Source organism: Tamandua tetradactyla, chromosome 6 (genome assembly GCF_023851605.1).
Source record: "Tamandua tetradactyla isolate mTamTet1 chromosome 6, mTamTet1.pri, whole genome shotgun sequence".
Lineage (NCBI taxonomy): Eukaryota > Metazoa > Chordata > Mammalia > Pilosa > Myrmecophagidae > Tamandua > Tamandua tetradactyla.
Genome location: NC_135332.1, coordinates 40,327,389 through 40,354,439, shown reverse-complemented (window position 1 = coordinate 40,354,439; position 27,051 = coordinate 40,327,389). Strand labels below are relative to the sequence as shown.

Below are 27,051 nucleotides of genomic sequence, written 5' to 3'. Positions count from 1 at the left end.
AATGATGAGAAAGGGGGAAAATTCAACTTCCCCAAGTTGAATTCTTGATATTCTCACAAGCAGTGCAGACAATCAAAGCTATAACCTGAGCCCCCAATCTTGGGGTTTGTTCATATGAAACTTAACCCCACAAAGGATAGGTCAAGCCTACTTAAAATTAGGCCTAAGAGTCACCTCCAGGAGAACCTCTTTTGTTGCTCAGATGTGGCCTCTCTCTCCAGCCAACACAACTGGAGCAAACTCACCACCCTCTCCTGTCTACATGGGACATGACTCCCAGGGGGGTGGACCTTCCTGGCAACATGGAACAGAAATCCTGGAATGAGCTGAGACTCCGAATCAAGGGATTGAGAAAACCCCTAGAATGAGTTGAGACTCAGCATCAGAGGGTTGAGAAAACCTTCTTGACCAAAAGGGGGAAGAGTGAAATGAGACAAAATAAAGTGTTAATGGCTGAGAGATTCCATTCTTATGCATTAAATAGATAACACCTTGTTAGTCAAGATGTAGTGGAGAGGCTAGAGGGATCTGCCTGAAGATGTGGAACCACAGTTCACAATGTGACTGTGTGATTGTGAAAACCTTGTGTCTAATGCTCCTTTTATCTACCTTATCAACAGACGAGTAAAACATATGGAATAAAGATGAATAATAGGGAGAACAAATGTTAAAAAAAAAAAATCCTCAGTCATCCTATGAGGTATTACTAACCCCAGATAAAAATTGGCTAAGGTCACATAGCCAGTAAGGGCAAATGATTCAAGCAGAAACGTCGTAATTTCAGAGCCTACCCTTTTTATCACTAACTTGACGCAGCTCCTATGCTGCCATTCATAATTTGCCTTTATTTCTGCTTCACACATAAGTTGCTGATATTGGTCTTTATTCTGGTGTATTCTTTTGTTTGTAAATCACGAAGATAAATTCCACAATGATAATACCCACGAATTACTTGTCAGATTCATATGGTAAAAGCCTGGAGAGCAACTAAGGGACTAATTAATGAGTATGTCACTCCTCTCTAAGGAATTTAGTGGTAATTCTTCTCTCATTAAATGTTTTTAATTCCTTTTCTCTCCAATTATCATAAAATCATTCATAGAAGCAGGCTTGCTGTTAATTTTTTTCACCAATAAGCAGCTTTAGCAATGTCTGGCTCTACAAATAATCATTTCAATTTAAAATTTTTTAATTAGCGTGGAATGTGAAAGAGAATGGGTCGCTATCATAGATCTTACATTCTGTCCTAATATCATGTATTTGTAATTCCACTACATATATTTCCCATCTCCCCACTTTTACCTTTTCACATTTCTACTTGAGAAAACCTTCTCTTGAAATTTTATTTATTCTTTTTTTTTTTAACTTTTTTATTGTATAATATTATATATATACAAGGCAAAGAAAAAAGCAATAGATTTTCAAGCACTCTTCAAAAAGTAGTTACAGGATAGATCCCAGAGTTTGTCATGGGCTACCATACAATCCTCTCATATTTTTCCTTCTAGCTGCTCCAGAACATAGGAGGCTAGAGGGCTTAAATACTTTTTTATCATCACAATCGACTTTTTTTTCCTTCTTTTTTTGTGAACAATAACATATATACAAAAAAGATATAAATTTCTAAGCACAGCACCACAATTAGTTGTAGAACTAATTTCAGATTTGGACATGGGTTACAATTTCACAATTTTAGGTTTTTACTTCTAGCTGCTCTAAAATACTGGGGACTAAAAGAGGTATCAATGTAATGATTCAGCATTCATATTCATCTGTTAAGTCCTATCTTCTATGTTTAATTCCACCATCACCTTTGATCTTTCCATACCTCTCACTGGGGCTGTTTGGGCTATGGCAATTCTAAATTTTTTATAATGGAAGGGTCTGTCACTAATATAGGGTAGGGAGATGGAACTATCTGAGGTTCTGGAAAGATTGGGCTAGGTTTCAGGACTTATCGGGACCAGGGACCCATCTGGAGGTTGCAGGTATCTGGCAAGTTACTATAGTGCCTGGAACCCTTGTGGAATCTTATAAATTGCCCTAGGTGTTCTTTAGGATTGGCTGGTTGGGGGTTGGCAGGTTATGATATGTAACAAAGTCTACCTGAAGCTTGTGTAAGAGCAACCTCCAGAGAAGACTCTCGACTCTATTTGAACTCTCTCTGCAACTGATACTTTATTAATTACACTTTTTCCCCCCATTTATTTATTCTTTCATTATATACTTCTCATTGTTCATTCTCTATTACCTTTTCTTCCCTTGTACAGTGCTTCATAATTACTTTGGTTAGTTGTTGGTATGGTGTGAAAAGTAAGGTAAATATTCTCCTTTGAATTTTTAAGTAGACTCAAGCGCTATGAAGGAAATATTTGTCCAATTTCCTTTTTATCTCCCAAATATTTTACATTTCAGTATGTTCAGTAACATTGTAGAATTATTTACAGTTACTCTCCAATCACCTCTATCAATAACACCTTTGTAATAAGTAATATACATGTGTCTGTATGAGTATGATACTTTTACAACTGATGACCAATATGACAAGGTACCACACAAGAACAAACTCCAAAATTAAGGATTTCTGATGTTGGAAAGGAAAACTTAGGGCAAATAAATGCTTTCTCAATTCAAAATGGAGTTATTCAGTAATCAAGCAAGAAAGTAAATTCCTCCATTTCTAAATTTAGTTGTTCACACATTTATAATGTGTCTAGAAGCATTATGTCTGATAGATCACAGCATAAAGAGGTTGGAAGGATTAAAGATGGTATATACAAAAGAGCACTTCTCAATCTGGGTTTCCTGGAATACTGAAGAATTATTTCTATATTCCAAGGAAAAAAGCTTGTAAAATTTATATTTGCAGATATAGGAAAAAGATCAAACACACTGATATAGCTATTATGTAATAATCTGACTTTAGAACTATGTGCCATATCCAAAAAATGTCAATAAGTCACATGAGAGACCCACCTAAAGCAGAGAATGATGATGTTCAAACCATATATTGACACATAGGCAGTAAGTACCAATTACAGGCATACCTTGTTTTATTGTGCTTTGCAGAGACTGCATTTTCTTTGACAAATTAAAAGTTTGTGGCAACATCAAGCAAGTTTATTGGTTGTATTTTTGCAAAAGTATGCTTATTTTGTGTTTCTGCCACATGGTGGTAATTCTTGCAATATTTCAAACATTTTCATTATTATTTTATCTGTTATGGTGATCTATGATCAGTGATCTTTGTTGTTACTATTGTAATTGTTTTGAGACACCACAAAATGTGCCCATATAAGACAGCAAACTTAACTGATGTGTTCAGTGTATTCTAACTGCTTCACCAAACCATTCACAGGTAATTCACTGCAATTACCCTGTCTTCTCACTCTTTTCATGGGCCTTCTTATTCTGTGAGACACAACAAATCGAATTTAGGCCAATTAATAATTCTACAATGGCCTCTAAGTGTTCGAGTGAAAAGAAGAGTATGATGTTTCTCATTTTAACAAAAACTAGAAATGATGAAACATTGTGAGGAAGACATGTTGAAGGCCAAGATAGGCTGAAAATTAGGCCTCTTGAGCCAAACAATTAGCCAAGCTGTGAATGCAAAAGAAAAGTTTTTGAAAGAACTTAAAAGTGCTACTCCAATGAACACATGAATTATAAGAGACACTGCCTGATTGCTGATACAATGAATGTCTTAGTGGTCTGGACAGAAGATCAGACCAGCACAATATTCCGCTAAGCCAAAACCTAATCCAGAATGAGGCAATCTCTTCAATTCTGTGAAGTTGGAGAAGTGAAGATGCTGCAGGAGAATAATTTGAAGCTAGCCAGCCAGTTTAAGGAAAGAAGATCGCTCCATAATACAAAAATGAAAGATGAAGCATCAAGTGCTGATGTAGAAGACACAACACGTTATCCAGAAGTTGTAGTTAAGATAATTGATGAAGGTGACTACACTAAATAACATATTTTCAATATAGAGGAAAGAGCCTTCTATTGGAAAAAGATGCCATCTGGGAGTTTCATAGCTAGAGAGGAAAAGTCATTGCCTGGATTCAAAGCTTCAAAGGACAAGCTGACTCTCTTGTTAGGGGTTAATGCAGTTAGTGACTTTATATTGAAGCCAATGCTCATTTACCATTGTGAAAATCCTAGGACCCTTAATGATGCTAAATCTAATCTGTCTGTGCTCTATATATGGTACAACAAATCCTGAATGACAGCACAACTGTTTATAACATAGTTTACTGAATATCTGAATCCCACCATTGAGATCTACTGCTCAGAAAAAAAAATTCAAAATATTACTGCTCACTGACTAGGCACTGGTCACCTAAGAGCTCTGATGGAAATGTACAGTGAGATTAATGTTGTTTTCATACCTGCTAACACAACATCCATTCTGCAGCCCATGGATTAAGGAGTCATTTCCACTTTCAAGTTTTATTATTTAAGAAATACATTTTGTAAGGCTACAGCTGCCATAGATAGTGATTCTTCTGAAAGATCTGGGCAAAGTAAATTGAATACCTTCTTAGGATGAATTTTCCATTTAAGATGGCTTTAAGAACATCTGTGATTCATTCATATCAATATTCACAGGAGTTTGGAGGAAATTTATATCATCCCTTATGGATAAGGAGTTCGGGACTTCAGTGCACAAGTAACTGCAGATGTGGCAGAAATAGCAAGAGAACTAGAAACAGAAGTAGAACCTGAAGATGTGACTGAACTGCTGCATTCTCATAATAAAACTTGAATGGATTTATTGAATAAATAAATCATAATAAAACGTGAATGCTTCCTGTTGATGAGCAAAGAGAGTAGTTTCTTGAGATGGAATCTACTCCTGGTGAAAATGCTGTGAACATTGTTGAAATGACAACAAAGGATTTAGAATATTACATAAACTTAGTTGATAAAGCAGTGGCAGGGCTTGAGAAGATTGACTCCAACTCTGAAAGACATTCTACTGTGGATAAATTGCTATCAAACAGCATTACATTCTTTAGAGAAATCTTTCATGAAACGAGGAGGTTGTAACCAAGAAATTAGGATTTAAGGGATGATTCTGATTACTGAAACATTATATAGATATTCCTTTTTGCTTTCTGGTATATGGGAGCAGACGGAGGAAAATACCTGAAATCTCTAAACTGTAATCCAGCTGCCTTGGTCTCTGATAATGATTGTAGAGCCTTTATCTTCTGCCCCTGTGATTGTAAAAACCTTGTACTAGAGCAGGCCACGGTGGCTCAGCAAACAGAGTTCTCGTCTACCATGCTAGAGACCCGGTTTCGATTCCCGGTGCCTGTCCATGTGGAAACAAACAAACCTTGTAACTAACCCTCATCTGTACCCATTTACCCAGCTTTTCAACTTTAGAGTCCTGTAATCACTAAAAACAGCCACTAATGTTTATTAATGAAGGGTCTCGGGTCAGCCCAAACCTAACCCACTCCAAATCTAAAGTTATCTTGATAACCAAGATTGGATTTAATCAAAATGGCCCCACCTGACACGCACAGTAGTTTAGGCTTTAACTTACAAAGTCACCTATATCTCATTATAATACTAAAAATCATACCCATCATTATATTAAGGCCACCATTTTCTTACATATATTCTGTGACTAAGCACGTAATCAATCTGCACATGCTCAATAATTAGATCACCTCTAATTATATCATCTGGGGCCACTGTGCTCATTATCCTAAAACCTGCCCATTTTTAATTCTATAAAACTATCAGAATTACTGCAGTTCCAGGAGACAGATTTTGGGCTGATAGGCCATCTGATCTCCTGTTATGTGCCTAGTAGTAAACTTTTTCTCTCTTTGAAATCCCAGTGGCTCAGGAATTGGTCATTTGAACATAGAGCAAAAGAATCCCCCACCTTTGTCTGGTAACAGAGTCAACTGATGAGGCAAACTTCATTGCTGTCTTACTTTAAGAAATTGCCACAGCCATCCTAACCGTCAGCAACCCAATCAATCAGCAATCATCAACATCGACATTTCACTGAAGGCTCAGATGATGGTTAGCATTTTTTAGCAATAAAGTATCTTTAAATTAAGGCTTATGTATTGTTAAAAAGTTTAAGGTATATATAAGTTGTCCAATGGAAATAAATAAAATTTAGTTTCAAGTTTACTAAAGCTTGCTTTATTAAGTACAAAAGTACTATTAAATAAATGATAAATTACTCCATTGCTAATATGCCATCAGTAGGAATGAGCAAACCATTGGAATAAGGTCCTCACTTTTCAAAAACCAGGGAGATACCCCTTCTTTTTTTATGCTTTTCTAGAGATACTTCTTCTTAACATGAAAGTCAGGACAGGCATTGCCCATAGTTCCCTATAGGTTGGGAGAAGGATTAAAGGAGAAAGAAGAGGTATAATAGAGAAAATAGGATTTAACAGACGAGTATGGCTACTGAATCACTATATTAATATTCCTCTAGCCTCCAGTGTTTTGGAGCAGCTAGAAGGAAAAATCTGAGATGGCGGAATGGTCGTCCATGACAAACTCAGTGATGTGCTTAGAAAATTACTGCTTTTTTTCTTTTTTGTTTTGTATATATGTTATATTTTACAATTAAAAAAAATTTTTTTTAAGTGAGGAGGATTCCCTGATAATAGGAATGTGGGAACAAGAGTTGAAGAGAATCAATAACCTGACATGGGGCATGTTCCAGGGTGCAGCAACAGAATGCTACTTCTAGTGACACCTTGAGATTCTCATTGTTTATCAGTTTCCTCCTTGAATAACCAATTAAAGTTAAGGGCCCAGACACAGCTGGGCTCAGCACTGTCCAAGAGCAACCTTTCTCCTCAAACTCATCACCTTCCAAATCAATCTGTGGCAGGATGCCCAAATTGTAACAATACTTTGCTTTGAGACCAAGGAAGAAAAATTAGGAGGCAAGGTGGGGATTTGATCACTTGTAGCTACTGTCTTATTCTTTGGTTACTGAAACCTAATAAACAGCACTCTTTTAAAAAGCTTCTTGCTTAATTCAATTGGTACACAGATAGGTTAGGGAGGATTAAAATAAGTTGTTTCCCTGCTGTCCTTATTTCTTTAGCTAACTCAGTAGGTATTTTTAATAAATGTATATACAAGTACGATTCCAAACATAGGAAACTATATATTAAAGGGTATACTTCCTCAAGATAATAACAGAGATTAACCCAGATAATAAAGTTTTAAGAACTTATTTTTCTTTTTTCATTTCTATGTTTTCTACCCTGAACATGAGTTATTTATGCAATTGGGAAAAATATAAATTAAAATATCAATAAATCTCAAAATTTCAAACAATATTTAAGTAAATGGCCTTTTGAGACTATTGCTTGCTTTCCATTTAATCCAAAGGATATATCTGTCATTCTATTAGTGTTTCATAAATAATTATAACTATAAAAATTTTTTTGTCCAAATAGATTTGAGAAACATGTGGAAAGCATCTAGCATTCAATAGTTAGTCGGCAGATAATTAGCTATTATTTTTGCTATATGTTAGCATCTATGCTAGTGGCTAGTGACAAAAGAATTAATAAAACCTTATCCCTACCCTTGAAGAACTCCCAGTCTTGTAAGGGAAGCTGATATAATAACAAATCATATTACAATATAATGTAATTTCATGTACGCCCTAAAGAGGTAAGAACAAAGCCTATATCATTTAATTTTTGAAAGAGTATTTTTCTATTCTCAAAAATAATTCATCTTAATGCCCACCTTCCATGCGGGAGACCTGGGTTTGATTCCCGGACCATGCACCCCCCCCCAAAAAAAAATAATAATTCATCTTAGTAAAACGCAAATGTATTACAACTTTGGAAATGTAAGTATAGGATAAGCTCATTCTTTCTCTATAATCCTATGTTTTATTGCAAAATACAACTGCAGATCCTCTGAATCCACACTTATATTTCTAAGCAATTTTAGTTTTCAAAGTGCTTTTAATATACCTGATCCATTTAACAACCCAAAGACGTAACAGGTAAGGCAAAAAGTCCCCATTTTAGAGATAAGGAAACTAAGGCTTATTCCTAAGGCTAACTACTTGTAGCACCAGAATCTGATTCAGGTTGTCTAAGTCTTTATCATAATGTTTTTGTGTAGATATAATGTAGTAGACCTTAAGTGATTCAGGTTATACCAATTCAGGTATATATACTTTATGTACATATAATAATCAGTGTTTCAATTTTGGAATGGTCAATAATCTAGTTACATGGAATCTGAGGTACATGCAGTTACAGGAAGAGATAATAAGCCCAAATGTTAACAATTTGCACACAGAGACTAAATCTCTGATCAGTCCAACTCAAAAATAAAATGCAAGGGAGGAGCTGAACTCTTTCTAGTCAACTATGTCTTATTTTCCATAGACTTACTATCTTGAATTACAAAATGCTTTTTTAGTAAATGTCTCCTCTATATCTCTCGAATCAACTGTATTCTTTGGTGGACATATTCAACAAAAGCCTATTAATCACTAAGAGATGAGAACTTACTCTCAGGTGCTTTTAGGACCATCATGCAGGTAAATAAACAGATTTTGAGTCTGCAGATCTTTAACAAGGTTCTCAGTTACATCTTTGAATATAGAAATATTAATGCCAGATTTATAAAAAATGAATGGAAATTGTTATAGAAGGGGTTAAACTGAAACCACTGAAAAGACTTAATACATAAGGATAAAATATTTAAGAAATATTTCCCAACAGTAAATGAGTATCAGAGGCCTAACTTATCCTAGCTTTGGTACTTGTTGCATTGTTGAGCCCTTTTTATTTTTTTGCATGGGCAGGTATGGGAAATCGAACCCGGGTCTCTGGCAGGGCAGGTGAAAACTCTGCCTGCTGGGCCACCATAGCCCACCCTGTAGGGCACATTTTTTAACCTCTTTGGACTTCATCTTTTTTTCACCTGTAGAGTGTCACAAATATTAAAACACTAATATGTATTTCTCCTAATATAAAATTTAGAACATACCTAATGACAACATAGATTTTAGAGAATCTGTTTTTTTAAGCCTTTTTTTTTGTTTTAATAAGCACACTTTTCTTTTTATAAATTGGTAACTACAATGGGTACTGCATAATCCCAAAATAGGACTACAAACGCTGAAAATTGCTTCTGTGGTAACATCTTAAACACTAACAGTTCTTGGTTCGAATGGTTGAAGGTACATTAGTCATGTCATCTCACAGCTTAATCACGTATTAAAACACAAATAAACCAAATAAGCAATAACATGGCACTTTATAGCTGGTAACCCTTTAAATATTTGATGCTTTTCATGAGCAGGAGGTTAGGATTACTACTCAAAACTATAACTACAAAATTGTACAGGTTATGTATTTCTGTGACATTTTAAATTTTAGTCCTGGATGACAATTCTTGTTAGAAAAGGTGTTTGGTACTGAATTGAATTTTAGAATGTAATCTCCTAGAATTTACCAGTTTAAGATTTAGACAGTAAATCCCAAGCAATTTTAATCTGGTTTTTGAAATTCATCCCTAAAGAACAGTTAAAATGGACTGAAATAATCCCATCTCACAACATTTCGTACATCATCCTTGAAATGCAATGAAGACACATTATTATCCAATAATGAAGAAGAAAAGATTTGGGCTGTAACCTGGAAAATTAGAGGGTGGACTGCCTAGACTCCTTTTAGCAAGACACTTTTCCAAAAGAAATTTGTCTTTGTGTTCCTTAAACAATAATGTCCTGTCATAAACTAAGTCATCTTTTAGCCGTTTAGATATCCACATGTCACCGCGAGGTGCAGAGTGAGGCTCAATAAAATAGGTGCAAGGTTTGCAGCCTTGGGAGCCAGGTCACTCCAGTTCTTTTCCCATTCCTGCCCAAGTTCCCACGGTGACCTTGGGAAGTGTCCCCCGACAATGGGCCTCGGTTTTCCTCTGTGTGACTCTGGGCCACCGCTTTCAGCAGTGTTCAAAGCGTGGGGGCAGCACCTGCCCCCGGGGACTACACATACCCGGGCTGCATGCAGCACTGCACGGGCTTCATCTTGTTCCCAAGCCCTGGAAGCCTTCAGGTGCCCAAGCTCATCACTCAGGCTCTCCCCACACGCTCAGCCACCCGCTCGCTGTCCGAGCCGTGAGCACCCAGCTCCCCAGGCTGGGTACGCCAGTCTTGCACCGCGCTCCCCCAATGTGTCTCGCAGCTGTGATGGGACCTTGCGATTATCCTTAAACACCCACCGAGAAACGCTCCGTCTATCTACCTCTCATTGTCACCCTGCTCCTTCCTCCTTCACAGAACCCCTCATACCGCACCCTCTGCCCTGGAGAGACCCCATCACCGTGACCACCCTGGCTCTGCCTCAAGACTCCTTCTCTTCCCTCAGAGACCTCCCCCTTCACACCGTCTTCACCTCCGGGGATGTCCTCTCTGCACACACTCGCTTTCCTCCTCAAACTCTTACGCTATTTCCATCCGCCTGCCTTTTTCGAAAATCCAACAGACCCTCAGCTCTAGTCGGTAAAAAAGCTTCTCCCCCTCTGCCATCGGGTTCTGGGGACCCCTCTCACCTCCACGGTGAGAGATGTGTTTACTGAGGAATCGCTGCTTCTTTCTTTGGTGTAGCAGGGTCGGGTATTTGAGCAAGAAGAATGAGGTCACCAAGTACCCTCCCAGGGTGGAGAGAAGATAAAACGCTGCGGTGGACGACATCTCAGTCCCAGCGTGGGAAGTCCCCCACCTCCGGGCCCTCTGAACTCCGCTGCGATGGTCGCAACGGCTGCGGCGGCGGCGGCGACTGTCGGAGATCTGCTCGCCCCCAGCTGGTGCCAGTCGCGCAGCGCAGTTGTCCCTGCCGGCTCACCACGCAGGCGCAGCCAGACCCCAGCGCCGGAGTAACAAAGGGGCTCCTACACGCAGGCGCGCTCTGGCTCCTGGGTAGGCGCCTTCTGAAGTTCGGTTGTGAGCACTTTACCAGCTAGCTTTGTGGTCTGACAGCAACATTTGGAAGAAATTCCCAACTGAGGCAGACGTTTGGAAACCTGCCAGTGCCTTCGCCATCGCTCATGCAGAAAAGTGGGATTTAAGTGCAGCCTCAGGAAGGTATGACATAATTGGGAAATCACATCAGGAAGGAAAGACTCCAAGGTATTTCTTAGCCCCTATTCTAGGAAATATAACGAATTGCTACTGATGGAGGTGTTAACGTTTGCTTAAACAAATAATAAACCCCTCAGTTTGTCTAGCCAAGGAAAAATTTTCCCTGTTGTCATATACAGTTAAAGGTACTAGTTTATTAGTCAAATATTTAAGAAACCGACTCCTCTCCTCCTTCAATTCACTGTGAAAATGCAATTCCCCGTGCCACCTGCACGTCAGGACTCAAATATTTGTTGACTGAAAATCTCATTTAAAATAAGGAAACGCTGGCAAGATTTTAGGATATCACTTAAATATCCTAGAAAGACTGGCAACTAAATTCCAGAAGGCCCTATTTGTTTCACTTTTATCATACACATTGCAAACTACTAAAACAATAAGAACACAATAAAAGGCAAAAGCATCCAGAGCTGAAGGAGACAATTTGCAAGTAAATGTCTCCCACAGAAGAGGAATGCAGAGCGAGTATTTAAAATCTTGTGATTCTTGCTCCAGCCTTGGATAAAATCACTCATTTTCTCTTACTTTTGTCTGTAAAATAAGAGAATTTTGAATAGATGATTACTTCTATGCTAATAATACATGCTATTGTTCCTAAAAAGTCTATCTTTAAGAGGAGTAAACAAAATTTAGAAGATTATTGAAAAATGGGTCTTCATTAGGTTTAAAAAAGTAGCTGGGGAATAAAAAAAGTAGCTGGAAATGACTTTTGCATCAGTTTACCATGAGCAAACTATTTCTTGATCTGACCCCATATACCAAAGAAATGGTAAATGCCTTTTAGAAGAAAAAGAACTAAGTGTACAAATGTCCAAATAAAACCAAACTTTAAAAAAGTAAAACATTTTAAGAAAACTTAGATTGAAAAACCGTCTGTTAAGGTTTAAGAACTATATCAAACTATATCATAAAGATCAGCTGATATGTAAGTTTCTGTTTCCCTTTTCCAAAATATCACCTGATGGCAACTCTTCTTTAAATTTATTGACAACTACTTAGAATGAGCACAGACACATACATGTATTTGATAACTATTACCAGAAAAATAAACATTAACTAAAAATAGGTAACTATCAGATATGGAGGTACCTGTAGATTAGCAAAAAAGATCTCTAGACTTAAGACTCCTTATACGTAGGTATACCATTTACAAGCTAAGTGACTTTGGCATACCACTTAGTTTCAGCTTCAGTTTCTACATCTGTAAAATGGCTGTAGTAGTATCTAATTTCACAGGGCAGTTATGAGGATCTAATGAGGTAAAATTAAAGTACAAAAAGTAAGTAGTTTGCCCAAGACTTTACATCTAGTGACTGATATTGCTATTTCATTCTGGTCAAGAAGTTAAAGAGGAAATAGCATCAGTTTTCTTGAAACAAATAGTCTTGCTCTTTATGGAATATACCATAAGGGAAATTCCTACTTCAAAACTGTCCTTTGAAGCATATCAGACTCGGCAGATCCAAGAAGCAGTGAAAAGAACACTTGGGTTCTAGTCCAACAATTCCTTGTCATTTCAATCTCATGTAAAATTGTACTGTCTGAATCACTAGTGTTCTAGACAGTAGAGGCAAATGATGAGGGACACATATTACTAGGACCAGAAGGCACAAACAAACCCCAGAATTCTGAAGAAGCTCATGAGTTAGTTGTGATACTACTGTTCAAAGTAAGAAAACTACTGTACTAAATTGCTACTATGCTGATGTACTGAGAGACTGCCAACAGGATTTCCAACTATGAATAAGGGAATCTGATAATAGGTTAGAGCATGGGCCAATTTTCTGTAGGAGCAATTTAGTAATATGTATGAAAACATAAATTGTGTACATTCCTTGACCCATCATTTCTAGGTCTAGGAGTTTATTCTACAAAGAAAATTTCACAAGTATTCATCATTGTTTGTAGAAGCCCTAAATCCAACAATAAAGAACAGGTTAAGTAAATAATGATAATGAAAACTATGCAGACATAAAAAATGATGATAAAGACTTACATTTATTGACAAGGAAAAATGTCTACCATATATTGTTTTTTTTTTACCATATATTGTTGAGTGAAAAGAGCAAATTACAGAATATGTATTCTAAGATTCCAATTATATTAAAATGAATACATATTTATATGTGCTATGGATATTCACTGTAATATTACCAGTTAACTCAGAGCAATAGAATTCAGGTAACTTACTCTTACCTTTGTTAAAAAAAAAAAAGTTAAAAAAATCATGACACAATGCCCATATATTAGTTTCACAAAAACTACAAAGCTATGTTCAAAAACAAAGACAATATTTTAAATGGAATTATAAACTCAGTATACTCACTTTTATATTGAGAAAATTGCTGTGATAAAATCAGTTCAATGCTCAAGTACATATAATTTGATAGGAGAAAAGGAAGTAATAGCCAACTGATATAGTCCTCTAGAATGTTTGCAATAAAAAGGAACCATGGGTCAATGAGAAGGAAGGGTAAGGGTTATGGTATGTATGAGGTTTTTCTTTTTCTGGAGTGATACAAATGTTCAAAAAAATGATCATGGTGATGAATACACGACTATGTGATGATACTGTGAGCCATTGATTGTACACCATGAATGGAATGTTTGTACGTCGAGAATGTACATTTATTTGTTAAGGTTTTATAATAAAAAAAAAAGGAACCATGGGATGCAATGTATACTTTAGAAATGTTTATAACTGTTCAAATAGAAAAATATTTTCATTGCTATACATATGAGCAGAATCATTTCTACTGTGGAAAGTTTTGGAAAAATATTTAAATTGTATTTAGAATATAATTGGATCTGAACTATCAGTAACAAGCAAAGGAGTAATAATTATCCTTTATATTTATGAGGTACTTTAGAATATACGAAGGACTTCCATGAGCATGATCTTTTTTTTTTTTTTTATGTATGCTGTATGGGGTGGGGGGTCACATTTCATTCTTTTTCCATGAGTCTATGCTATTATTGCAGCATCATTTGTTGAAAAAAATTTGGGGGTGGGGGAAGGGGAGAAGTGCAGGAGCCAGGAATTGAACCTGGGGCTCCTGCATGGCAGGCGGGAACTACCCTTGCACCCGCCATTGTCTTACTTTAAATGTTTAAACCTTAGCTATTATTTGAGGTAGGCAGGGGAAATATTTTCCCCATTTTATGGATGAATAAGCTGAAGCTTAGATGGGATGCAATGTCCAAGAGGGTAGAAGTCACACCAGACTATTTCCTAAAGACATCAAACCAGTGAGCTGCTGTGCTGACGTGGGCTGATAAACAATATGAACAGTACTGAAAATTAAACATAAAATATCAGCTGGCTTTTGTGCAAAAAGTTTGGAGAATTCCAACCTATAAACTAATAAGTACTTTATTTCCCACATTTTAGAACAGATACAAAGTTGTGGCTGGTAAAAAAAAAAAAAAAAGGGCAATTAAATAGCCAAGGGATTTTAGAGGCTACTATATATAAAGCATAAACGTACAAAAACTAAGTCCAGCTTGGAAAAGACCAAGAAAAGGTATAAAAAGGTACAAACTAAGTCTACAAAACTGTTAAAAATTGTGGCGCTTACCCGAGTTTTACATGTACCAGGCAAAGCACTAGAATGTTTACATGATTACATAAAGTAGGACTAAAACTAACCCGGACTTATTCACCATCCCTCAAATTGCTATAATTATGCGATATTTTAAAGAAGGAAATTTGAGATAAATTATAATTATTATCAAGAATGTATGTATGGCACGTGGGCAGGGTGGAGGTGGAGGGGTGCGGCTGGCGATGTGGCGCTCCCGGAGGCCCGAGCACGTGATCAGAAACCTACACCCTCCAGATGGGGCCCTGGACCAGAAAAGTCCTGAAATGCAGAGTGGCCAATTTCTCCAGAACAACTAATTCTGTCCCTCTATCCCATGTTATCGACAGCCCTTTCCAACATGAAAAATTTAGAACGGGCATAACCCAGACACCCCTAAAGATTGGAAGAAAGATCAAAGGAAAAGGTGGAGTTATAACAGAGAAGAAAATACCTGTAAAAGAGAGCCGGAGAAGATGGCGGCTTAGTAAGACGCGCGGGTCTTAGTTCCTCCTCCAGAAAAGCAACTAAAGAAACAGAAACAATACGAAACAGCTCCCGGAGTCACGACAGAGACCAAAAAGACAGCGTACCCCATTCTGGAACAGCTGAACGGGCAGGGAGAATCTGCTGCGGTGAGATACCCGAGGGGCGCGCGTTTTCCCGGCCGGGGCGGCTGGCGACTGGGGTCCCCTCCACGCACGTGGCTCCCCGGTCTGACTGGGAACGTTGGATAGCGGGGCCCTCCCGTCATGCTTGGTGTTTCGGGCCAGCTGGGCAATTAGGACCAGCACTCTCCCAAGCCGCGGCGGCCAGCAACCCCCGCCTCCACGCGCGGTTTCCTGGGCCGACTGCCGTGCAGACAGATGAGCGCCACGAGCGCCACCTACTGGGCAGGAAAAGAAAAACAGAGCCCAGAGATTTCACAGAAAAAGCTTTCAACCAGCTGGGTCCCACACCCAGGGAAATCTGATCAAATGCCCAGACACCAGCAGAAAATAATGGATGACGCTCGGAAAATTGAAGATATGGCCCAGTCAAAGGAACAAACCAATAGTTCAAATGAGATACAGGAGCTGAGACAACTAATGCTGAATATACGAACAGAAATGGAAAAACTCTTCAAAAACCAAATCAATAAATTGAGGGAGGACATGAAGAAGACATGGGCTGAACAAAAAGAAGAAATAGAAAATCTGAAAAAACAAATCACAGAACTTATGGGAGTGAAGGACAAAGAAGAAAAAATGGAAAAAACAATGGATACCTACAATGGTAGATCTAAAGAGACAGAAGCTACAATTAGTGAACTGGAGGATGGAACATCTGAATTCCAAAAAGAAACAGAAACTATAGGGAAAAGAATGGAAAAACTTGAGCAGGGGATCAGGGAACTGAATGACAATATGAAGCGCACAAATATACGTGTTGTGGGTGTCCCAGAAGGAGAAGAGAAGGGAAAAGGAGGAGAAAAACTAATGGAAGAAATTATCACTGAAAATTTCCCAACTCTTATGAAAGACCTAAATTTGCAGATCCAAGAAGTGCAGCGCACCCCAAAGAGAATAGACCCAAATAGGCGTTCTCCAAGACACTTACTAGTTAGAATGTCAGAGGTCAAAGAGAAAGAGAGGATCTTGAAAGCAGCAAGAGAAAAACAATCTGTCACATACAAGGGAAACCCAATAAGACTATGTGTAGATTTCTCAGCAGAAACCATGGAAGCTAGAAGATAGTGGGATGATATATTTAAATTACTAAAAGAGAAAAACTGCCAACCAAGACTCCTATATCCAGCAAAATTGTCCTTCAAAAATGAAGGAGAAATTAAAACATTTATAGACAAAAAGTCACTGAGAGAATTTGTGACCAAGAGACCAGCTCTGCAAGAAATACTAAAGGGAGCACTAGAGTCAGATACGAAAAGACAGAAGAGAGAGGCATGGAGTAAAGTGTAGAAAGAAGGAAAATCAGATATGATATATATAATACAAAAGCCAAAATGGTAGAGGAAAATATTATCCAAACAGTAATAATACTAAAAGTTAATGGACTGAATTTCCCAATCAAAAGACATAGAATGGCAGAATGGATTACGACCCAGCAATACCACTGCTAGGTATCTACTCAAGGGACTTAAGGGCAAAGACACAGACGGACATTTGCACACCAGTGTTTATAGCAGCATTATCTACAATTGCAAAGAGATGGAAACAGCCAAAATGTTCATCAACAGACGAGTGGCTAAACAAACTGTGGCGTATACCTATGATGGAATATTATGCAGCTTTAAGACAGACTAAACTTATGAAGCATGTAATAACATGGATGGACCTAGAGAACATTATGCTGAGGGAGTCTAGCCCAAAACTAAAGGACAAATACTGTAAGGTCCCACTGATGTGAACCGACATTCGAGAATCAGCTTGGAATATATCATTGGTAACAGAGACCAGCAGGAGTTAGAAACAGGGTAAGATAATGGGTAATTGGAGCTGAAGGGATACAGACTGTGCAACAGGACTAGATACAAAAACTCAAAAATGGACAGCACAATAATACCTAAGTGTAATGTAACTAGGTTGGAACACTGAATGAAGCTGCACCTGAAATATGGTTTTTTGTTTGTTTGTTTGAATCTTTTGTTTTTGTCTTTTTCCTTTTTATATATATATATTATTAGTATTATTATTTTAATTCTCTTCTCTATGTTAACATTCTATATCTTTTTCTGCTGTTTTGCTAGTTCTTTTCCTAAATCGATGCAAATGTACTAAGAAATGATGATCATACATCTATGTGATGATACTAAGAATTACTGAGTGCATTTGTAGAATGGAATGATTTCTAAATGTTGTGTTGATTTCTTTTTTTTGATTAATAAAAAAATTTTAAAAAAAAGAATGTATGTATGTGCTGCTCTATTAGTTTTATATATACTCCTTTAATCCTCACAACAATCCTCTGTGATAACTAGGAATTATCATGATCATTTTACAGAAAATAATAGTCAGAAACTAAGTAAGTTACCCAAGGTTTTTAACTGGTAGAGTCAAATCTTTTTGGCTTTAATCTCCTATAGTACTATTTTATATGGGAGAAAATATGGAACAAGAGAGTATCATTTATGAAAATATAAAGATTCCAATTCGAGATTCACACATAAAGGAAACTAAGATTTTGGGGGGTATCATACCTAATTTTTCAGTGATTAAAGAGAATAAACTCACCCATTCATGTCTTAAGACCAGAGCCAAAATATTCCGTTGGAGCATCTGGCATGCAGTTTTTATTCTTCTATTTTCTAAGAAGGCAGTGTATAAAAGTAGAAAGAATAGTCTCAAAATCAGAGTCATAAATTTAAATTCTGACTTTGCTATTCCCTAGCTATGTGTCCTAGCTATGTGTCCTCATCTATAAAATAAGGATCATATCTGTCTTACACTGTTTTCAGGATTAGAGGTAATATAAAATGCTTAACAAAGTACCTAATGAATGGATATTCATGAAATAACTATTATAATTGTATGTCATCTAATACAGTAGCAATTGTTATTTATGAATCAAGCTTCCCTAGTAGCCTTTTTTCTCATTTCCTTTGTCTTCCATTCCTTGAAAGTTGTCTTTTTTTTTTTTAACTAAGACACAGATCCACTGGTTAAGTAGTATAGGGGTCTCTAATGTAAGATATGATTTACTTTCTAAAAAGTTTAATTATATACAATATTTCATGAACATATCAATAGACTTACCAATAGGCCAAAGGATGTCCCCTGACCCAGTGATTATTAAAAAAGAATCAATTTGAAACTTACTAAGAAAGGGACAAGGCAAGTACTGCTACAGAAGTAATACAGGACTAGAGAAAGGTGGTAAGCAAAACAAATTGTATAATCCATGTTTCTCTAATGCAGCACTCTGTAAATTTATTATGGATAAAAACAAACATGAAGAAGTGTTTCTTCTGCTTGTAAGGGGGCTATAAATACAAATAACATAAAAATCTGGTATTAAAAACTATAGAACTATAAATTAGGGTGGCTTCTACAACCAAAAATAATCAGGGAAAATAATTTATTAATTCAAACAGAAGTATAAAGTTGTTCCATACAGAATATTGATACCAAAATGGAAACAAAGTAAAGACACAGGTTTGCTCTTCAGAAACCTACTGTTCTTACAAACCAGTCTTTTACAGTTCCTCTGGACTACAATTTTATAATGTGTTATTCAAATCTTAGAGGATATTAAAAATAGTAATTGGTACATGTCCTACAGAACAATCTAGCTGCATTTCCCAAATATTGTGCTATTTGTTAAAAACCAACAAGACTGCTAAGTACAAGAGAATATATGATTTTTAAAACTGATATGAAAAATAAGGATTGAGGTAAGAATAAATACTAATTCATGCTGGTTTACATGCTCCTTCTTAATCAAACAGTATAAATCACAGTATGAATACACCTAATTAAATTACAGCTTGAAATATTGGCTGCTATGTAAATACATTTCTCTCTGTGTTTCTTCAAATTAAAAACCAAATAATTGTTTTAGGCTGGTAGCAGGTTATACTAAAAAGCACACACACTTATTTCATATACATTGAATCTAAAAATCTGCAGTTCTTTTGGGCCAGCATTTTTAAATTCAGGTGTCTAGGAAAACATTATTACTTAAATTAGAGTTTTGGTACATTAACTTAGTCAGTACTCTTACCTAATTGGTGATATAACCCTGTCACCATCTTGATGCTGATGAAAGTGATCATAGTTTGAAAAGAACTTTATCACTTAGCAATTGTTTCAAAGTTTGGTAATTTTAAAGAATAAAGCATGCATTAATATTTCGGATTAAAATTTTTAGTACAGGTAACATTAATTTAAAATCTGTTCTCCGATCAGTTCAAGAATGAAATGGTACCAAAATAATCTAACTCAGGTACCACAATTGTGAAACAAACAATTGTGTTTTGCAATTTAGTCAAACAAATCTTCAGACTGTTACCATAGAGCCAACGGATCATCTTGCTTTAAGGATCATTTCAGGAACAGCATCTTTTTTAAAACAACATCAGGTTTAGCAATAACAAGGTTTGGCTAAACATGGTTATACAACACTCAGTTTTGATAAAAACTTGTTTTATTATGGACAGTGAAACAGAAAAGAGATAATGCAGGGGTCAACCAGGTATCTTATGTCCTTTTTTCTAAAACAACCAGTCTTTATTAGGAAGCTGTAGCCCCATTCCAATAAATATCAACAATATCTTGAAATAATGTGAAATTTATTGTCCAAATACTGTACTCCTGTAACCAAAACATTTTTGGGTTCAAGAAAACATAGTATACATGTACAAAAACAAAGAAAAAAGAAGATATACATGCCAAAAACAAATTCCAGTTCAAGTTCAGGAACTAAAGTGGGTGGAAACACTTATTGAGTTACTGCTTTAAGAACCCCACGGAGCACCTTGTAACTCATTAACTGTACATTTTCCTTAGGAGGGAAACAAGGTCCTCGCTCAGTCACATATGCATAAGGAAACCTCAAAACCCAGAGGCCATCAGGTGGGAGTGTGATTTCTTGTTTTTCTGGGTGGAATACTGGACATGGTGGTGGACCCGGCTGAACCTGGAAAAAACAGGTAATTTTAGTATTTTTACATAAACAAACAATAGGTTCAAAGATCATATGAGATAAACCAAGTATGGGAACACTCCTAACTTTAATCACATTCAATATTCCATTATTTAGTCTCAAATAAACTGATTTTCTACAGATTTTTAACTTAAAGCTCTAGTTCTGAACCAAATGATGTTATCAATATATCTACAATTTATTTTTTAAGAAACTGAATATTAGATATACAAGGTACTTAACATTTAAGACATGTTTAATGTTTAAGATTTTAAAATATTACCATTTAAGACCTGTTTAATGAAATAATCAGTTTCATTAAACAATTAATTTCAAATTAATTAATTAGTTTCAATAAACATTTTAAACATTAACACTTCAGGCCTGTTTAATGAAATAAATAGTTTTGGTACTATCCTGTACTTTTAAAACAATTAAAATAAGCATCTGCATTTTTCGTTCATGTATATATGTGTGTGTATTGGCGTGTGGGGGGATCATGCTTCTTACCTGAGGCATTAGTATTATCTGTAAAGGAGCATCAGGAACCACAACAAAAAGCCTCATAAGTTGAGCATAATGTGGTTTTAGCCCTCGACCCTGAGATGATGACAGAATATATAAGGGCATATCACTATTGAGAGCTTTTAAAGCTGATTCCTTTGGCCCACTTCCCATTACTTTCATTATTTTGTCAGGTCCTGAGCACATGAATCTCCGACCTCGAGAGTCTTCATATTCAAAGCCCACAAAAGCTCGGGCTATGTCATCTCTCCGTCTTCCTCTTCCCATTACAACTGCACTTCTCTTTCCAGGAATAGCCTTATTCGGAGCAGGCCAAGAATTTGTGTCTAAGTCTCCTTCATCTTCAGCTCTGGTCCTGATGACAATGTCCCAAGGCATGAGATAGTTTGTTCCTGGAATAAAGCCCTGTTGGTCCAAACCTGTATGAAAGTTATATGACTTAGCAGGACCTAGTTTCACCAAAGACCAGCTGGAGAATTTGGGTAGGAGGCCTTTGGGGCAATTTGAATGTAGCATGCCTGGGAGATACTCAACTGTAGATGCCTGCCGATCAATTAAGTTTGGTCTTTTCTCAGTTTTTACCTCTCCTTGACCATGTACTTCTGGATTATCTCCTCCTGCTTGTGGATCAGCTGGATAGGTACCTAAACTATCTGTGGACTGGCCTAAACTCAAAGCTAAACTCAGGCTTGTGCTCTCTCCTTGGGTTTGAGGTTCTTTTTCTTTAAGTTTATCAGCATCTACATCTGGAGGGGCAGGAGAGGATTCATTTTTGGCAGGAGCAGGATCTGGAGTGCTTGGTTCAAATACTGGAAAATTGATATGATCCAATTTTCCACAACATTTTTCTTCCAGAAGCTAGGAAGGAAAAAAAAAAGCCTTTTCATTTAAAATAATACATTCTTCACTCTCAATATGTAAACCAAATAAGTACACATATAGTATTTTACCCTGTTCACATCACACAGTCACATCTGCTTTTCCAGATATTTTGCTTCTGAAAATATGTACTTTTACTCAGATGGTATTTAGCTAAAAAAAGAGAGTCAAGAGAAGGAAGAAAAATTTAGATTATACCTGATAAAAGTCATAGTTAGCTGCCTTGATATCAAAGGGATCATCTCGAGGTGCTTGTTTCCTGCCACAGTTACAGGCACCAGTGGATCGAGCTCTACTATTGTGATATAGCACAGGAGGATTTCTATCAGCTTCTGGTTTTTCTCCTAAAAAATAATAAGTCATTATTAATTTCACAAACACAATGCAAAAATTAATTTAATTTATATTCTATCACATCTAACCCCAAAATGTCTCCAAATAGTTCTTTGGAGATTGGAAGAAAAACAAAAACAAAACCCCACAAAAACCTTAACTAAACACATAACAGAAGAAACAAGTCAAAGTACATAAAACAATTTATCTTTTTATTCTAAAGTTTAGGGTTTCTAAGTGAATTTCTCCTCCTCTTGCCATCTCATCAACATTACCTTATACTTTCTTATATTTATTTTGGTTCAATAAATCTTCTAAGATAAAAATGTTAATAGGAAGTTTATGAAACTTTGCACTAATCTAATAGTTCTCAGTTACTAATCCAGTAGTATTAAATACAAGAAAATAATTAGTAGTTACTGCTAATATTTTCCTTTTATGGAAAAAGGAACAAAAACTTACGTCACTGATTCCCTAAATTTCTACTGGATTCTCTCTTTAAAATATCAGTATGTATTGAACAAACTATCTTAAACCAAGAATAAGAACACAGTTAAAAGTCTTGATTTTAAAATGCTGAGAAAATTTCACTACCTGATTTAGGTAATGAGTGAAATTTATGTACACAGTGTTGATCAGTTAAACTCCTCTCCTCACAGAGTTGATGACCATTGCTCCAAAATTTGTAGCAATCCTCATGTAACTGCATGGCGTATTTGTGAAAGGCTGGACCCCTAGCATGCTGACTGTACACTCGAAGAGCCTGGGCAAGCTGATTCTTATGGACAGTCATTGTGTAATTATGGGGCAAATTTGACTGGTAGGCACTGTGGGCCATGGGTAAAGCTTTTTGGCACCGGTTTTCTGAGAACTTTGTGTCAATATCCAAAAACCCTTCCAAGACTTTAATACTACTTAAAATCTTAGATGTTAATTCCCCAGTGGGAGACCCCATGTCCTCCTCTTTCCCATCAATAGCCACTTCATACAGCTTTGAAGCTGCTGAAATCCACTTCTGATATGTGGGAAGTTCAAAATGTGAAGGCTGGGGGTTCCTGCCCACACTATCATCAAAACCTTTCTTGCTCAGGACTAGCTCCACATGCTGCCATAGGAATTCTCGAAGAGTGAAATCCACTAGCTGGCCTGAAGAACTGCTGCTGTCAATGTGGAAAGAAAGTTGTTGTCGGCTGTGCTGCCTCAACACTTGGTATCGCCTGGGCCCAGAAAGAGGTGCAGGCACAAGCAAAGATTCTGGGTCCTTCACAGTGCAATGACTCCTAAGCTGGTCCAGTAACATGCCTACTGGGTCTTCCTCCTGGCTTCCAGGAACTATGTACACAAATGCTTGGTTGGCAGGTACAGTAAAGAGGCAGTTGATGCTCTGATTAGTCAAGACACGGCTCTTCCGGAAGATTCTATAGATCTGGTCCTCCAGGGCATGTTGCAGTCTCCTCTTGGGAGAATGCTTTTTGGGCTTGTCTGGGTGAGCTGGGTCTTGATTCCGGGGGGGTTCTACCTTAAGAGCTCCATTGAGTTGAAAGAGGAAAAGAAGTCTGGGTGGGCACGGTCTGCAGTTTAATTTCCAATCTTTCCCAATTGGACAATCCTTAATGGCTGTTTTTAAGAGGGGCAATACTTTCTGTCTCAACCCATCCAGAGCTCTGAATACCCGATCATAGGTGATATCAAAGGAACAAGTGGGATGGACAAGAAGCAGGATGTGACAAACGGAGAAAAGATAAAGTAGACTGAGGCACTGCAGCTTCTCCTGATGCTTCCAGAATTCGTGGGCTTCTGCGTGAGGTAAAGAGAGGCCACCTCCAGCTTCCCCACTCTGAAGGGCCCGACAAGCCCGGAGAAGCTGTGAGTTGTCACAAATGGAAGTAAGAAGAAGATACAGAACTTTGCTTTCCTGATTGTAATAGGCCTGCAGAAGGCTGTAGTCCTGGACACCTGGCTCCGTTCGGTTCTCCTCCCCGGCCGCTACTCCTCCCAGAACTGGTTCCCCAGCCCCAGGGTCTCCGGCTCCACCCGCCTCTCCGACAGCGCCAGCTTCAGTCTTAATCCCAGGCTCTGGGTCCCCAGTATCTTGTTGGCGAAAAAGGGGAAAGACCTGTCGGTCGCACACCGTATTTACAAGTGAGAACTTCTCAGAATTCAGGCGCAGTGCTGTCTTTCCGAAGATTCCCACCACACAGATCTCATCCTCCCTCCACGGAGGCTCTGGTCCGGTAGCCGCGCTCCCTCCGCTCTCTGTAGGGGACCCGCTGGGACTTTCGGAACCTGTCCAGGCTGAGGCCCCCATCAGAAGCTCTCGCAAGCCGACAGGACCCGCCATTGTGCAAAGCCTTCCCTGAAGTCCTTCCGGTCCGCACTGCAAAACCAACCGTCTATCCTCACTTTTGAAATCCCTCCTCTGCTTCCTTAGTAAACTGTTTCCTCTCGCTTTTGGTTCCGCCTTCCTCTCTTCCCCTTCTTGATTTACGCCAAGGTTGTCCCTCCTCCTGCCCCGCAGCTAGTTTGAGATTTTGCTCAGTTTGTAAGATAGGAGTTCAGATATCAGCATCATGGGCTCATAGTTTCTGGGGTGACGTAAAAATTTTGGTAATGGATGTAGTGATAGTAGCATGACGTAGTGAATGTGTTTAATACTACTGATTGCATACTTGAAAGTGGTTAAAATAGCAAATGTTATGTTATATAAATACCACAAGAAAAATTAAAGAAAAAGGAAAGAGAAAAAAACCCAGACAACTGGAAACAGATAGTTTGTACTTCAAGGACTATAAAAAAAAAAGAGTGTCTTGTCTGTTTTTAAGATCCGCATAAATTAAATGGAAAAGGGTTCAATTTAAGCCCGATAATGTTGCTTATAGTCTGTGGACCAGCATAGGTGAGCCTTTTAGAAATGCAGACTCTCAGGTTCAAACCCAGACATAGTGAAACAGAATATGCATTTCAACGAAATCCTAGTGAAATTGTACCCACTTCATAATTTGAGAAACAGTGCTCTGGAAACATCTTGCAAAGGAAGGTTCTCATTCAAAAAGAAATATAATTAACTCGCATCAATGGGAAACAAAGCCAGTGACACTGAAAGGTTTATGGAGTATAAGCTTAAAAATTTAATTTCTCAGGCTTGGAAGAGTATACATCAAAATATTAACATTGGTGGCATTTGTCATTTTTAAAAAAAACTTTAATTTTTGTATCTGTTTTCTAGTTTTTCTACAATGAACACTTTCTTCAACTTATAATTATTTTAAAAATTCTTCCTTTAAGTAATGTGTGGAAAGCTGTAATTCAGTATTTGATTTAGCTGATTGGAAGTTTGAATGGTTAGGTTTAAGTTTTTAAATACTCTTGAGGTAGAAATGGAATTAGATCATTCATGTTTAATGACTTGTTACTTGGAATATCAAATAATAACCAAACATTTGCAGATTACTTACTTCGTGCCTGGCTTTGTGCTAAATATTTATCAAGAATTATCTCATTTAACCCTCAAAGGAAGGGTGGGGAACTAAGTCCATAATAGTGGCATTTTTGACATATTAAACTATATCAGACTTCTTTAAACTCTTCTCAACCAACTCTTAATTACTATCAAGAACTTAGAAAGGAGTAAGTGTCTGCTTTTTACTGTATTTTTAAATTTTTTGTTTTCTCTTTAATCTCTGCTTCTACATGTCTAGATCCTTTCTGTCTTTGAAGAGCCAATTAAAATAAGAAAATCTATGTTTATCTGCATAAATTATATTGTGATCCTCCCCATGTAGATGATATACTATCTTCAGCGTGTGACTTTGCCAATTTAAGAAGATTTTAACAATTCTTCAACTCATAAATCCAGTAAAATGGTTTGTGTTCACCACAAACGTCATGTGGATTTCTCAAGTAAACAAAACATGAAAAAACCATAGATCGACTATAAAGGAATGAAGTTCTGATGTATATGTAATGATATCAATGAACTTTGAAGACATCATCATGACTGAAATAAAACAGACACAGTGATAGATGTATGATTCCACTGATATGGAATAACTAAAATATGCAACTTCATAGATATAGGAGTGCATAGAATACAGGTATGGGGGAAGGTGGAGGGAATGGGGAATTCTGTTTGTAGTGATGGAAAAGTCTTGGTAATAAATGGTGGTATAAGGATAGTATAACATTGTGAATGTGGTTAATCCCACTGGATTGTATGCACAGAAGTGAATGAAATGGGAAATTTTATGTCATATATATGTTTTATAAGAAAGTGAGAGACTGAAGAGACAATGACAAATGCAATACATGATCCTGGACTCAATCTAATAATTGAGGAGAAAATACTCAAAAGGACATTCTTGGGACAATTGAAAAAAAAATGTTATGTTTTATATCAATGTTAAAATTCTTGAACTTAATAAATGTACTTAATGAAGTTACGTAAGTAGATCTCCTTGTTCTTAGGAAATACACATGGAAGCATTATGTGTTCAAGTAGCATCTTGTAGGCAGCCTACTCAAATGCTTAGGAAATAGACAAATAGGTAGGATGGAGAGATGAAGAGATGGATGCATGGATAAATGGGTATATGGATGTATAGCTAGAAAGGGAGAGAGAGAGGAAGAATGATATTACTAGTGTGGCAAAATATTAAAAACTGATAAATCTGGGTATCTGGGTAGGGGATTGTTATCAGTCAGTTGATTGTATCTGTGACTGATTGCATGTTTGATCAACTAAGAAGTGTCTCCCACCAACAAGATAATTCAATCAGCTGAAGACTTTTAAGGAAGAGAGACTTTTTCACTGTTTCTTCAGTCAGCAAGCCTCTCCTGTGGAGTTCGTCCAGACCCTTCAACAGAACTGCCAGCTTCACAGCCTGCCCTATGGATTTTGGACTTTTCCATTTCCAT

The 27,051-nt window shown here is 37.2% G+C and overlaps 3 protein-coding genes across 13 annotated transcripts in view; 1 reads left to right on the top strand and 2 right to left on the bottom strand.

Annotated features, from left to right (window-relative positions):
* Positions 1-10,893, bottom strand: part of GDPD1 (glycerophosphodiester phosphodiesterase domain containing 1) — a 61,757-nt gene extending 50,864 nt beyond the window's left edge. For both annotated transcript variants that reach the window (XR_013177665.1, XM_077164971.1), the window contains exon 1: positions 10,591-10,893. Coding sequence is in view for 1 of the 2 variants with exons in the window: in XM_077164971.1 (XP_077021086.1) it covers positions 10,591-10,732 (142 nt within the window). In the remaining variant the exon portion in view is untranslated. The remainder of the gene's footprint in view (positions 1-10,590) is intronic.
* A 1-nt stretch (position 10,894) lies between these two features.
* Positions 10,895-27,051, top strand: part of TRIM37 (tripartite motif containing 37) — a 371,934-nt gene continuing 355,777 nt past the window's right edge. For 5 of the 10 annotated variants that reach the window (XM_077164953.1, XM_077164948.1, XM_077164949.1 and 2 more), the window contains exons 1-2: positions 10,897-11,122; positions 20,265-20,407. The gene's annotated coding sequence lies outside the window, so the exon portion shown is untranslated. Of the gene's footprint in view, positions 11,168-20,264; positions 20,408-27,051 lie in introns of all 10 variants that reach the window. The other 5 variants (XM_077164957.1, XM_077164950.1, XM_077164955.1 and 2 more) reach the window with 5 other exon arrangements.
* SMG8 (SMG8 nonsense mediated mRNA decay factor) lies at positions 19,885-24,509 on the bottom strand. Its single transcript, XM_077164961.1, has 4 exons — positions 22,732-24,509; positions 22,003-22,148; positions 20,911-21,783; positions 19,885-20,394 (listed from the first exon to the last, which is right to left on the bottom strand). Exons 1-4 carry the CDS (start codon positions 24,476-24,478, stop codon positions 20,197-20,199), a joined length of 2,964 nt encoding a protein of 987 aa, XP_077021076.1. The 5' UTR covers positions 24,479-24,509; the 3' UTR covers positions 19,885-20,196.

Coding starts and splice junctions, on each gene's coding strand:
- SMG8 (XM_077164961.1), bottom strand. CDS start 24,478: ATGGCGGGTCCTGTCGGCTTGCGAGAGCTTCTGATGGGGGCCTCAGCC. Junction 21,784..22,002: donor CTAACTATGACTTTTATCAG/GTATAATCTAAA, acceptor TTTCCTTCCTAG/CTTCTGGAAGAAAAATGTTG. Junction 20,395..20,910: donor AGATAATACTAATGCCTCAG/GTAAGAAGCATG, acceptor TGTTTTTTCCAG/GTTCAGCCGGGTCCACCACC.